Source organism: Ixodes scapularis, unplaced genomic scaffold (genome assembly GCF_016920785.2).
Source record: "Ixodes scapularis isolate PalLabHiFi unplaced genomic scaffold, ASM1692078v2 PGA_scaffold7__128_contigs__length_106722199, whole genome shotgun sequence".
Taxonomy (NCBI): Eukaryota; Metazoa; Arthropoda; class Arachnida; order Ixodida; family Ixodidae; genus Ixodes; species Ixodes scapularis.
This window is the reverse complement of record NW_024609882.1, coordinates 17,208,232-17,223,549: the sequence shown is the minus strand read 5'-3', so window position 1 is coordinate 17,223,549 and position 15,318 is coordinate 17,208,232. Positions and strand designations below refer to the sequence as shown.

The 15,318-nt window shown below is 45.1% G+C and overlaps 1 protein-coding gene across 1 annotated transcript; it reads left to right on the top strand.

Annotated features, from left to right (window-relative positions):
- Positions 1-673: 673 nt before the first annotated feature.
- LOC121045545 (probable glutamate receptor) lies at positions 674-11,605 on the top strand. Its single transcript, XM_040498459.1, has 7 exons — positions 674-801; positions 2,312-2,402; positions 7,195-7,356; positions 7,935-8,076; positions 8,875-9,098; positions 9,849-10,132; positions 11,368-11,605. The coding sequence occupies exons 1-7, from the start codon at positions 674-676 to the stop codon at positions 11,603-11,605; spliced, it is 1,269 nt and encodes a 422-aa protein (XP_040354393.1).
- Positions 11,606-15,318: the final 3,713 nt, after the last annotated feature.

Sequence of the window (15,318 nt, the reverse complement as noted above, 5' to 3'; positions counted from 1 at the left end):
AGGTGTGATGGAAAGTCTGAGAACGTGTGAGAACCCAGACACTAACTTTCTTTGAGGAAGTCATTCAAAAGCTTGTGCCAGGTCATGATAAGTGCCTAAATATGTGCGGGCATTATGTGGAGAACTAGCTGCAGCATCTATCTGCGTTTTTTTGTGTATATTAAAACGCTTGTCGTCACATTCATGATTTTCATTCAGTTCATCGGAGGTTGAAAAATAAATACAGCGAATTATTAGTATCAAGACGAACACATGTAATCTTGTTAACCTTACTCTCGGTTTGTTCCAGACTCGCTTTCAAACGAGTGAGCAGAAACGCAGGCACACACACGCAAATGTTGCTCATTGTGAACATGGTGTCCTGTAAGCCGCGGACACAGTACTAATAAAACGTATACATAAAAGGCACTCGGCAGACACCGTGTCTGGCGCGTGTTTGTTCCTTGTACGACGGCCCTGTCACACGCAAACTGTCTGCCGTCATGTTCGAAGCACAATGTCCACTAAGAATTCTGCCATCTTGTCTGCAAAGAAACTCCGCGTCTTTTGCACGATGTATGAGGCAAAGTTACTGCGCCTTAAAATTTTGTGCAGGGCAGAGACACAGATGTCGCACAGTTCCGATTCCGCGCTCATGTAGCTGTTGGTTCGCGCTACGCAAGGTGTACTATACATGAAGATCTGGGCCGTATCACTTCAGTATCTCCCGTACGTCGACTGGAAGATGGAGAACGGCGAGCTTCGCATGCTGGGATTCATAGGGAAGATAACCCACGCCGCCATCGACTCGCTCAAACTCAAGTAAGGAACGTGTGTAGGCGGGTGAGAAATGCTTTTATGCCCGTGTCCCACTAGAGCGACAGACAGAAACAAAAGACAGCAACAAGCCTCAAGCCTACGCAGCATGCTCGCGATGGTACGTTTGGTAGGCGTTTAGTCCTTTAGTGCTCGTGAAGTAAGCACGAGCGATTGCAAGCCTGCCAAAGATGCCCTCGCGTGCATGATGCTCGTGTTTGAGCATAGCTTCCTTTATTCTACAAAGCCTTTTAAATCGCGAAAGACTCTGGTTTGAGGCTTGTCGCTGTCGTTTGTTTCTGTCTGTCGCTTTAGTGGGACACGGGCATTAGGAAACTTGCGAGCGCCAACAGGCTTGAAATCACTCGTGCTTACTTTACGAGCACTGAGGGACGCCAAGCTTGCCGGTGCCTCATCGGGCATTACAAGCTTTTTGAGCCTCCGAGATTCTTGGCGCGTAAAGTTCATCACCGGCCATTCAATTCGTCGGGAAAGACTATCACAGAGGGGGAAAAAATGGTACGCGGCTGTTTCCGCTGCGGTGATGCTATAGGGCTGCAAATCAACATCACTGGGCTTAAAATGGGCATGTTTGCCCGAATTGCACTTTTTGCATCTCACCGCAAATCGCGTTACTTTTTGAAGTAAGCGGTAGGGTGAGATCCGAATGTTGTTCTCTAACTTTGTAAGCTTAATTTTTCCCATCGTTTTCGTTCTGTAGTTCCTCGCATTCCTCTCCAGTGTTCCTTCAGTCGGACGCCGTCTTGCCATGACTTGATTTGATATTGTCGGGGCTTTGACGGCTTCGGCCCTTTGGCCGCAGTGGATTTTTCTGCGACAATCCCTCCCACTGCTTACTGATGCTCGGGGCTGGATGGCGAGAAGCCGCGTCTGAGCAAAGGCTCGATGAAAGAAAGCACCGCCAGTGCCAGCGCACCAGCTGAGTGGCACTTGAATGGCGTCTCAACGCGCTCGCCCGCCTCAGCCTTGACAAGGTTTACCAAAATGCAAGCTCTGTACTCGTGTGCACACACACATTTAACGTTCGAGATGCTAATGCCGGCTAAAGTCCCCGGATAAAATTCACGCTTTCAAGTACCGCCAACCATCATTGTGGAAACGCGCAAGACACCGGTGCCCCGCCGCCATTCGCTTCTATAGGTGCCGCTCATTTCAGTGCTACGCCACCATTTGCTTCCAAGACCCGCTCGAGACACGGGCCACGTGAACTGGCTCATTTGACGCTACTTGCAAGACAAACGCAAACACATCGAGGGGCTTTAATGGCGGCTCGGTATCAGCAACGTCTCGCCAAATCTCTAGAGGAGCTGTGCACGCTCCATCCGTTGGGAAAACTAGCGTTTGAAAGGGCCGGAGGAGAGCTTATTTTGCATGCCGAAAATCTCGGAGGCCATGTCCGTGCAATGCTACACCAACTAGCGAAGGAACCGGTAGGATGCGAAGGTCGTGTCTCCACGATCTTCGCATTGCTTATTCTATGCATTCTGGATCCCAGTTGCACCTTTGCGAAGCCCAAGTACGGTTCGTTCGGCGGCGAGTCGGTCAACAATACGTGGCCTGGCATCGTGGGAATGCTCGTGAAAAACGCAAGTCCTTTTTGTTCTCTTTTCTTTTTCACTTTTATTTAGAAGCCTGGGGGTCTGAAAAATACAGTCATGTCTCGTTAGGGTGGCGGAAAAAAGCTCTCCCGAGAAAAGCTTCCCGGAGAAAAGCTCACCGGAGAAAAGCTCACCACAAAACCGTCAGATGCGGAGGAAAGCTCACCGGCCTTTTGACGGATGCGGGGAAAAGCTCACTTACGGACCTAAGAATCGAGCGTTCACTCAAGTGACATATTTCACTCGGCTGAAGTATGCTGGGATGCTTTGTGCTCATGCGGTCATTCTGCACTTCACTAGCAGCATTTATTTTTGAAATAACGCCCTAAACACGTCAGGGGTTGCCGACGAAAATAATATACTTTAAATTGAACAAAAATGAAAAAAAAAAAAAAAAACATAACGGGGGGAAATATAATTAGTGCAGAGGGCTGCAGCTTGAGTACTTTGTGGATATTTATTTATGAAATGACCTTTTATGATACCGACACCGGATTGCCAAATCTCCACATCTTACCATTTGTTTAAGAAGCAGCGGAACTAGGGCTACAGCCAGGGTGGAGAATGAAAATAAAGATGTATTAAAGGAAAAGTAAAACGAAATTTGGATTTCAAAAAAAAAAAAAAAATGCAGGAGATGTAGGCGGGACGCTACAATCCCTACAACACTACTCGTAAGGCGATATCGCGAATGGACGGCCGTATTTTTCTAAAAAGGAGGTCGAGATTGAACGAGGTCGACGAGGCGCGTGTCGTCAAGATATCTCGTTTCCTCCTCTCCTCGTTTCGCTCCCTCAAGGTGGCGAGGCAGAGAAGACGCGAGGCCGGTCCCTCTCCTTCTCGGAGAAACAAGACGTAAGCATATCTGTCGAATTCGCCTCCTTTTTTACAAAAAAAAAAAAGAAAAAAGTCATCCGTTCGAGATTTCGCTGTATGAGTGATGTTTTGGTGTTTGTGGCATCCCGTTGCACGCTTTTGCCGCCGTGTTTTGTGGAATCCAGGTTTCGGTTCAGCATCCCTTTAAATCGTAATTTAAAGAAGACCGGTTTTTCTAGGATTATTTATATCCAACCTTTCCCGCAAATATAATTCCTATTTTTTTATTTACCGTTTGTTTATTATTTGATGCTTTTAATATGCGCATATTTCCTGTATTTAAATCAAAATCGTCACACAAGAATTATTTATATCGGACTGAACACGAGCAAAAAGCAGTGGTCTTTGGAGAAAATTGATGCGTTGAGCTTTATTTCCACCTCCGACTTCATTCTTCAGTTACGTCACATCTTTTATGCAATCAAATCAGAACGCAAAAAATAGAAATTAAGAGTGGGAAAGCAATGTCGTATTTCAAGAAAACCAGACCGCGAAAAAGAAAAGCAATTACAACTTTTTCGCTAACAAAGAACTAAGCTGTTGTTGTGCTAGTATGGCTGGGTTTTCATGAACAAAACGTTGTTGAAATAGAAGGTTTTTTTCCCCGCATTGTTTTCACCAATTGGAAGATTGGATTAAACAACCTGCCGTGTCTAAAAATACATATAGTGATAAACAATCAATATTTTCTAGCTACAGTGATATTATTCTGATTTAAACCAAATAAGTCTAACTTAAATTTAAAACAAATTAATATTTTTTTTTTCACTTTTGCTTGCAGCAGAGCCATCTGGTGTGAAGTGTCTACGCAGCGTGACACTTTCAACATATACGAACGATATTTTTTTATTTTTTTTATTTTTTATTTTTATGGTTGCTGTCAAAACTAGTAGTGCGGTGAAAATCACTCATTCGGGGCACAAACCTACGTAATAAAAGTTGAACGCTGCTCAACCGCTTCTGTAATAAGTAAAATGCGCAAAATGGCTTCGCGCCAACTTTGTTGCACAGTGTACGGCCTGCGCGAGAGGCGCCTTACACCTTGGTAGCACTACTGCTATCAAATGATAACGACCACTTTACATACAAATTTAATTCGTGGTGAGATTTCCTCGGGGTCTGTAGAAAGACTGGTGAGCATTTTTCCGGACCCGCACAAAAGTGAGTGAGCTTTTCTCCGAGATTCGTCTCGTTAATATGAGCGCCTCTCCTTCCCTTCTTCTCTAACCCTAAGCAGTTGGAGAAGAGGGAAGGGAGGAACTCACATTTGGACGTTTTTTTGTGTACCCCGTAGCCTTCGCAGTTTGCCAAGTTATGGTGGATCGGAGTATGGGAGGAATTAGCTTTACGCGTTCAGAGCTTCTATCCCGTTCCCCAAGCAGTGACGAGGTCTACAGTGAGTTGACCTATACTCGTTTTCACGTCAAGAAAAAGGGAAGTTTGGCGCATTGTTCATACGCCGCACCAAGTAGTTCTTACAATATCTGGTTGTCGGAGGAAGAAGAAATGCTTTTGGCATTCGGAACGGGTACATCTTGATAAAATAACAAATATCCAATCTAAAATATACCTACATATATCTTATATCCATTACATATATTCATTATCTATATAAGGGGGAAATTAGTGATGCTCCTGCTTTAGGAGAGATTCTTTGTTCCCGGTAGGCCACGCGAGGCACGCTTGAATGTTCGCTATCGCGTTCCACATTTAAAGGCGTTATCCCATAATTTTGTTTCTTGACACGCTTCTAAACGTGGTGTCACCTTCAGCCTGTGAGATCTTCATTTCATCGATGTCGAAGTGCAGACGAAGTGGGTGTTTCAAACTCGGTGACATCTCTAGCGGCGAAACCTCATAAAATGTTTGGTGGTGTTTTACGGTTTTCTGCTATAACATAGACGAGTGATTACAAAAGCAAATGTTGACAATGCCAAACGTAGAAAATGTTTTTGGCACACACCTACCGCTTAGACGACTCCTCAGCATGCAGTTCCCGGTCGGGTCTCCCGCCGGGGTGCGGTTGCTTGAAACTGTAAGAATCCAACTGGCACGGCAGACGAATCGAAAGTTAGTTCTACTTTCTATTAAAATCTTTTGCGGCAACTCCATTAAAAAAGAAGTGCGTTGCTCCTCCTGTTTGTGAAGGAATATCGCTCTACCTCTCACCGTCGCGATCACCTCTATTTTTGAACTCTCATTCTCCGCCAAAATGTAGCGGTAGCGGTTAACACCAGACGCCAAAGTTTTAGAACTATACGTTATCTAAAAATAAAAAGTTATGTGATTTTTTGAACATTTGAATGGAAAAAATGGTGGCCGGCGGAGCTCGAATACATGGAGCTGACTGGGCGCTCGCTGCCCAAAAACGGGCCCCCATTTTCCATTAAAATTTCCAGAAAATCACTTATAACTTTTGAATAAGATAACGGTTAGTTTTGAAACTTTGGCATCTGATTCGGACCGCTCGCTACATTTGGGCGGAGAATAAGCGTTAGATAATGCATACATTATTTCTGCAATGAAAAAAGAAATCTTATAAATGTATTTTTTGGAACACCCTGTAGATGAAAAACGTTCAGCCTTTCCACTCTGGTGAAGAAGGAAGACCAGCGGAGTTGTACAGTATAAAGTAATGGCCGGCCGCAAGTCGGCAAGTCAGAGTGGAAAGGCTGCCGCCATCCATGAGCGACGGCGGCAACCAGATACGTGGCTTGCCGCCGTCGCTCGTAGATGGCGGTAGGTGTCCAGCGTTCGGTGTCTTCATTTCTTTGCGGGGGACACAATCCTGGGGAAACTATCCCTTAACAGCTCCGCTGTAAATATTTAGGCAGTGCTGTATGACTGCTAGCCTGGGGTCTTTAACGAGCATCACTCAGTAGCGATACACGACCGCACACTGATACGATGCTCATCCAGATCAAAACGTACAGGTTGGGGGGGGGGGGGGGGGGGCATATTTGACATACTGCTTGCTGATGGCTGCAGCCTTTAAAATGTTTAGTTAAAAAAAGATCACGCGTTTCAAATGTTTATGTTTCTGCTTACCCTTTTGACAGAGAAAGCAGCCAATCACAGCGAATCACAAAGGTCGTGTAGTGAACTCAAACACTTGTGAAACGTTTTAACTAAAAAAAATGTTTCGGTCTGGTTAAGAGCACATTAAACGTCATGAGATACGAGATAAAACAATTGAGTCGAGACAGTTCATTGTAGATAAAAGTCTTGAAAGGCACAACAAATAACGCATCATAAAGCAAAAACAAAAAGTTTTACCTTTTTTTGGGGGTGAACACCCAAAAGCAGATCGAACAGATCCGAGCATATGTATACGTCATACGTGAACCTGTGAGCCGAAGCGTCAACCAGACAGTTTTTAACGTTTTCCTCTCTGCGCACAGAGGAAAAAAAAAGTTTTCTCAGATTTGAACTGTTTTCTCGAAACACATGTGATTGGGGTACACAAATGTACACCAATCACATCTTTGTAAAAATTTTCAATGCACTCCGTCAACTCGTTTATTAATATTTTTTTTTTTACGTCTGAATATTGTTTGGAAGGACCGTATATATCACTGAGAGTGGATTCTGGCATGCCTCGCTGAGCAGTAAATTCGGGCACATTTATTATAATATATAAAAGCACTAAACGTTCCACTTTGCCGCATCTATTAGCCTATATATATTTCATCACAACTAACATGCTTCTGGAGACGTTCCTGTGACGTCATAACGGCCAATCATGAATGATCTAAAGTCGTATGTATCATTTGTGCCTTTGGGGTAGACCCCCCCCCCCCCCCTTATTTTTTTTAAACCAATTGCGGTCAACAAAATGAAAAAAAAAAAAGTTTAAGACGTTCTTTTGGTGTCTTCGGGTGACGACTAATTTGTTTTGGTGCAGGAGGCGGACATAGCTCCCGGTCCGCTGGTGATAACAGGCCAGAGAGTTTCTGTGGCCAATCCGACGGTACCCTATTCCTACGAGGAGATGTCCATCCTCGGAGGAAGGCCGAAGCAATTCAGCAACAATCTTTTCAGCCTACTCCTCACGTTTACACCAGCGGTGAGTGTCGTTCTTTCACCAACGTATGCATCTGTCAAACTCTTCTGGCAGTCACTTTAGCTTGTAAAACACTACTGCCCTATGTTGGGAAACTTTTGTTGTACAGCGCAACTTGAAATTTTTTGCGCTGAAAGGTTGTACTGAATACCTCCTAAGATGTGTATCTTTCGCAGCCGTTTCTGATGGCTAGACCAGCGAGGATTTTCTTATGGTGGAAAGGAGTTTGATCGAAGGGCCGTTAAATAATATTACGACCGAGTTACACAGAGGGGAGGGTTTGCGATGTGTTTCAGTCAATACCGCACGGGAAGCGGTATATATTCATTAGGAATTGGCCGACAATGGTGTTGTGCAGACAGAGTAAAACGTTGAATGTGTACTAACAAATATGCTGAACGAGTTCTTTATATTAATCCGAGCCAGTGCCGTCATTCGGTGGTTCGTTTTGTGCCTGACCCGCGACCTCGCAGATGGTGATTCAAGCTCAGCTTACCCAATAGTTTCAGGTGCACCCACGCGTCATATAAGCTATTCGACATACTTTATTCCGATCACCTGTTTCAAAATGTACCTTCCAGGTATGGACTATGATCATTATCAGCTTAATAACCTGCGGCCTGGTTCACTACCTGATCAACAAGGTCCTTCAGCGAAGTCCTGAGGAGCATCGTGGTCCGGGCCAGTTCATCTGGCGCTTCACGTGCAGCGTACTCTCTGAAGGTGCTCAGTGTTGTGCATCGGGACAGATGCGGCCCTGCGCGTCTCTTTCCCCACAGATCACGCGGAGGGGCATGGAAATCTATGGAGAGATTTTGTTATGCTGAGGATACTCGATGCCTTTTTCGGCCTGCAGACATTGTTCTGCTAAATAGTTCGCCGAGCATTCTTCGTGGGTCCCAGCGTCTCTCCACGTAATCAAGAGCGAGGATGGCGAGCGAGCATTTTGCTTGTAGCTTGCTGTCGATTGCGTCTTGCCTGGGTCATATATTGCAAGCTGAGGAGAAGGAAGCGTAGCTGATGGTCCGGACTGTCCATCATTTTACTAACCTGGTCACATTTGTTTCGACATTTGTATTGAATTAGATAACGTGCTCCTTGCTTTTGATTAGGCTACTACGATCCCCTGTTCGCTACTGGCTATACTGGGCGCACTAGCCATAACGATAAAAGCCGATGATTAATACCCCGATACTTTTATTAAAAGAAAAGCTATATGTCAACCCATTTTATTGTGCTCATAGAGTTAAATACAAAAACCATAAACAAAATATCGGGCATACCTTTTGCTTCTGTATCCTATAGCCATCCCTAAAACCAGTCCAGGCCTGCGTCCTTTTTGGGAGTAAGTATTTTTCGTTTGTTTTACGTGATAGGTAGTTTGTCTATTTTATCTAGATTTTATTTTATCTTATAATCCTTCCCCTATTCCCTCCGTGGGCACTAAATTATGCCAATGAAGGCATTTGGTCTAAATGAGCCTCTCTGATCTTGATTTATGACTCCGCTCTCTTTCTATAGCCGTCCCCGTTTGGTCCAAACCGGCCCCTTTGAGTCAGAGACTGGTCACCTGCTTCTGGCTCCTCGGCGTCATCTTGGTGACCACCTTCTTCACAGCCTTCATGAAGGCGAGCCTTCTGGTCAAGCAAGACGTAGAGCGACTCTGGGACATCGAAGACCTCGCCAGAGAGGAAAAGATGCGACCGGTGTTGCTAAGGGGATCGGGGTTCTACCAAGCCATTAAGGTATCTGTCCAAGTGCTCGAGTGTTCTTAAATTCAACTCGCATGTAAGGTTTTCTTCGGGGTCATCGGAGAGTCGTGTTGTTGTCGTAGTAGGTTGACAGATGTCGATGGTCGGACATTGGTGCTCCTTTTCAACACGTCTATTGTTGAAAACTATAGGCAATTCGTTCGGCTATGACGTCGAAGTGTCATTAAAATTATATTGCTTAGACGCACAGAACAATTTATGTTTACTGAAGTACATTGAGGACGACATTATACCGTAGTCCTGTGAAGTAAGAGATAGAAAAAAAAAAAGACATTGCTTCGTCTTCAGTTGGGTACCAGCCATTTAACCTTTTGACGAAATTAGGATATGTGTATTAGAGTTAAACTGACGTCCCCCATCCTCCACAAATGAGTGGATGCTGTTTGTTACAGGCATGCAGGAAGTAAATGATTGTAACTTTGACAATAGGTTGAACTTCCAAATTTTTAACTGAAACTGGTCAGCTTCGTTTTGTTTATCAAAGCAAAGCGACACACCTTGTTTATTATAAAGGGTTCATACCTAGGGTTCATACCTACTTCAACACAGTTTCTTGGTGCCGGTGTGAGACTACATGCATGGTGGGACGTGGACCACTATGATGTGGAAACCTGGTTCATTGTGAATCGCGACAAAACGACCGCTCGAGTTTCCCGCCTTCCAAACCTGCCTTCCATCCGCTCGATCGTCTGAGACATGACGCCGTTCTGGTGTGTCGCACAGTACACCAAGGTGGACGCCTTCCAGAAGGTGTACAGCCGGGTGGTGGAGCAACGTGGCGCCCTTCCGGCCTCAGAGCTGTTCAGTCTGGCCACGCTTCGCGACATCCAGGAGGAAAAGGCAGCCATGCTCTTCACCAAGGTGGCCGTGAACGAACGCCTGCACAGGCACTGCCCGTACCTAACCGGCGAGTTCTACTACGCGCGGCAGCCCGTCACCCAGGTTCCCATGGCCATGTTCACCAGGAAGGGGGTGCCTCGCCTCCTCCACAACCTGCTGGATCGAAAGTGTGTTCCCAAAATCTCTCATTAAAGCCGCGGCCATACTGCTAATATATCATACAAAAGACAGCCTGCATACCTTGTGTAGAAGTCCTGTCACATAGGCCATACGGATGGATGGCTGGATGTTAATGGCTATACTCTTTGTAACGGGCGATAGCTTGCGCCACCTAGCCCAAGTTTAGAAAGACACTACAAAAACTCTCTGTAGACATGTTGCCTACACAGTAATTAAAAAAAAAAAAACGCGCTTTGGACATGCTCCAAGCGTCCGGAGATACTTCGGTCATCAAGTTTCTAGAGAAGACCGTGTCTTTTGTATGACGTCTGAGTAGAGTGATTGCATCTTTAGTCTGCAGACTTCACTGTTTTGTTTTTTTCCACTCTTTCACATACTGACCGGTTTGGGTATAGTTCGAGGCATAGGACAGTGGGACCACTTTTTTTATTTTTCGTCTCATTCGCTTTCTTAATGGTGATTACGCGCAAGCCGTGTTTAGCTGTCGAACACTGACGCGATTGTATACCTTTATTGAAGAGCCCTGGGCTCTTCAATAAAGATGAAAAATTTCATCATCGGCGTGAACCTGCAGTGTCCTAAACAACTGCGGGTCTTATTTGTTCTTACTATTTTTATATACAGAACATTCCATTATTAGTTTTTAAATCCTTCACGCTGTTTCTTCATAGAACTAATTCACCGTGAATTAGGGTCCGAATCCAGCCATTACAAGCAATTTCGGACGTTAGTTACGAATATTCCGTCGCTCCTTCAACGTCGGGTGCCCTGTGGAAAAGAAACGTTGGAGCTCATAAATTATATAGATTATTTGCTCATTTCTTCGTGTGTGCCTCCGGAGTATATATGACCCATGTACCCGATCCTTGACTATAATCTGTTCTGTGACATGCGTTTGAGTTTGTGGCTATAGCTGTGCATCAGGCAGCCAAACGATACTATCCGCCACCTAAATCCAGCATCAATTCAGAGCAATAGTACAAGACACCGTGGACTGCGCTTAGTAAAAAAGGACATAAACTACAAAATAAATAAAAGGGCGCAAAACAACGACAACAGATGTGAAAACCAGGGCGTCTTCTACCAGTCCTTGTGTCCTTTGTGCTGTTTTATTTGTTCTGAGCACGCACCAGTTCGCCCAACTACACACCTTGCTACGACATAAAAGACGTGGAAATGTAAGGACCGAGCTCGCATTTCCAAAAACTTTTTGTCGGCGCAGATTGAGGGAGATGCGGCAAGGAGGCCTCCTGGACAAGTGGCTGGACGAGATCTCGGCTCCGGGCTGCGAGGCCTTCGACCCTCCAGCCTCTTCCTCTGGAGAAGAGGAAGTTTCTGGCGTCACCCATTTCCTGGCCACTTTCCTCATTCTGGGACTGGGGCTCAGCTGCGCTCTCCTGACCCTGGCACTGGAAATCCTCGTCGCCAAGAGTCGAAGCCGGCTGAAGGACGCCCATTAACTTGATGCAGAGTGAAAAACCCAACAGGCGTGTGCAACACCGCAGAGTCACTATCGTCGTTAATTAAAAAAAAAAAGTGATGACGACGACATTGATGTCATTAAAGGCCGGTTCTCACGTGCAGCGAAGCGCTGAGGTAGCGCTGCTCACGTGTCGTCAGCTACTTATCATCTGCAATGAGCAACAGCTTTGACGGTGCGATACAAAATTACAAAGCTGGTGAAAGCTCCCGTCAGCACGCGCTTAGCGCGAGGTCAGCGCTATGCTTGGAGCGCTCCGCTGCATGTGTGAACAGGCCTTTAAAATGAGTATGGTGGCGGTGGTTGTGATGTTGCGATTGTTAATGATGATAATAAAAGAAAAAACGTTTTATCTTGGGGGGGGGGGGGATTGAAAGAGGGGCCACTACAAAAAGCTAAGAAGCCTCACGAGGCACTGGCACCTTATAGTTCAAATATGTGCCTACATAAATGGAGTGAAAAGGTGCATTCAGCATAAATTAAAAACTTAAACATCTTCCCGATCGACATCTTCGTGATAGCATAAAATTATATTAAAAATAAGAAAACAAAAAAAAATTAAAAAGCAAATACACAAGGTACAGGAATTGTTGAATATACGAACGTAAACAGAGCGAAGTCCCTGACATCGTCAAGAACATAAAGTTCATACGTTATTTTTTATTTGAATTTACATTTTTATCTGGCACGTTTTTTTTAAAATTTATTATTGATGTTTGCACACTGCAATTCGTAGATGATCGTAGCAGAAAATCTCACTATGTATGGGGCGTACACTTCACAGAAGTCACGACTTGAAATCATTGTCCGGGGTAAGACGTTGAATTTTCTAGTAGGTTACTCGCAAGTCTTGTACGCAGGTGTGTTCTCACCTACTCTTTAGAAACAGTTTAATATAAACGCAATTGATTATCACTGGAAACAGCAGACACGAAACGTGCAAGAAAAAGCAAAATATTGACGAGTCGTTCTTGTCTCGTACATGCTGAAATGTGCCAAGTCTTCTTTTACCAATGACACGGTTGGGACCGTTTATTTTGCGCGCTCGTCCGTATCATCTGGACACCTTGAGATCGCTTTTACGTCTATACTTTATTTCAATTATGTAAGCGGAGAAGTGCGCTTCCAAGATGTCGGGCGCACGTTCGGGTAAATCGAAGACTCTGTTCGAAAGTCACTGTTATTTTGTTTCCCCTAAAATTCCTGGACAGTTTTGTTGTGTCGAAGAATAGGTATTTTGTAAGAAACCAAATGGTGCTGAATGCTTAATGCACGCTTTAGACGTCTCCTTTTCAACAATTGAATGCCTTCGTGCGTGTAAAATCTAGGCATGGCGTTCTTCACTGAAGACCCGTGATGCTATTCTGTAACCAAATACAAAACAAAAATCCAAGATTGTTTCCTTTTTGTTAATTTGTTTGAAATCACACAGGAATACAGTTCGTTCTCGAAGCTATAGGCGAACAGTTTCACGTGCGGAAGACAGAAGCAAGCGAGGACCTTTGCTTTCGCCATGAACTACACTCTTCGAGTCGCCTTTCCATACGTAAGATACTGGGGGAAACATTGCCTCACTGTTTGTTAGTTACCATTTTAGAACGTAACCTTTCTCTTTCGTATACTTTCGTTAAAAATTTTTTAGGAGCTTGTATCTAGTTCAGTGGAAACGGTATAGTTGTAATGTTTTATTACAAACATTGAATAAGTGGATTGTTGTGGCTCGTGTTCTTAGACGTTACCACTAAACGCGCATTATAATGATTCATTCACACTTGTCGAAGACGCGAATGCATTGCCGTAGTTTTAGCTTTACTAAAAGTTATAAGCGATTTTCTAAAAATTTCAATGGAAAAATGGCGGCCGACGGAGTTCTCAAATACATGGAGCTCTATGGCGCCAGAAAGCGAAAACGGGCCGAAAATGGGCCCCATTTTCCCATCGAAATATTTCATAAAATCGCTTGCAACTTTTGAGCAAGTTGACAATTGGTGCTGAAGCTTCAGTATCTTGCTCGAATGGCCGGGGGTACGTTCTGGCGGAGTTTGAGCTCTCCGCGATGTTTAGCTTATTTTTGAGGTGCGAGAAAACAGGGTTCAGGTTTTCTCGCGGACGGCCGGTATTTCGATTGAAATACCAATAACCAAATGCACCCAAAAAAAAGCTCACCTTGAATATTTTTATAAACCCGGGAACACACAGAATATGTCGGGCGTGTATTATGCGTGCGCTATGATTAGCCACGGTTGCGAAGAGCTTTGGGTGGCTTCGAATGTGCCGCACACACGACACGCTCCCAAGATTTCCGTGTGCATTCAAAGGATCTAGGCAAGTCTAAATATCTTCGGGGTAGCTAAACTCGTGGAGCAAAACATTCTTCGCTTTTTGACGTAGCGGGGGGAGTGACCAAAAGAACGCCGCAAAGTTTCCTCCTTCCTGCGCGCGCTCAACTTCGCAACTTTTGACGAAAAATCCCCCGCGATCCCTAGGCGGTGCACGAGAGCACGAGACAGCGCGGGGAGGCGAGCGTTCACGCCGCACGCTGTACGTCGTCTTTGGGCTCTCTAGCGCCGACAATCCCGTCATGCCTCGCCCAGGCGAGGAGCGAGAGCAGACGACGAGAGTTCGTCTGCTACGATGAGGCATTCGCACAGCGGAACTGAAAGAAAAAGTTGGTTTTCTGCTCGAAATCGCGTCCCGCGGGCCAGAAACTCAAACGCGAGCTTGAATTGTAAGCCTCTGATATTTCACGAAGAAAGGAATCGACGGCCCGTGTTTTATTTGCGAAATTTGAGTCGTTTTGTAGCCGTACAGACGCTGAAACCTACCAGTGTGTAATGAAAGGCCCAGGACAACCACAGGGGCCGCGAGATCTAGCATCATTTGTGTATGGGTGAAAAGTGCAACATTTTTCGACAAAGCTCCCACAGCAAAAACCTGCGACGGATTCACTCAGCGTCCGGGAAGGCTAAACATGGAGACGTTGCCCGAGACTCAAGCAAAGTCATATTTGAACGGCAGCTATCTCGCCCCGTCATATTTTGTTTTGAGAAAATCCGCTCCACGCTCGCTCCGAGTTTCAGTTTGTCACGGAAGTCCTCACAGGAGTTCAAAGAAAAAGCTTTCACCATGAAGCACTATGTACAAGCGGTCAAAACGATGCGAAAATCTTCAGTAAAGGCATTCTAACTTATCGTTTGCTGAGCTTTGATGACTCCGAAATCACGGATGACTCCACAATAACTCTCGGTAGCCCTTGTCTCATTAAACGCATAACAGTTAACGCCCAACAAAGTAGCCCTGGACCCTCAACCACACAACATTTAGTTAAACAAGATTGGTATTCTAACGCGTTTAATATTCTTGCCCACAATATTAACTGGTATTTGCGGAAACATGATAGAAGTTTCATGGTAGAGAACAATTTACTAACGTAATAAAATTGAGTTGTGTCAAGCGATGACTGCCGGTGGTGCCGCTCGACCCCAGCAATACGGCCTCTATTCACGATCTAGCCTCCTAAGAAATCAGTGGTGCCAGTGCTATTAGACATAAATCGTTTATTTGCATCGGTACTCCCATACCTGCCGGATGTAGGGACAAGGCGCTAAACCGTACATACAGCCAATATTGAAGCCGGTTTTCGGACGATATTGCCTCGACACTCGCCAAGAAGCAACGTGCTGTTTCGGCGAC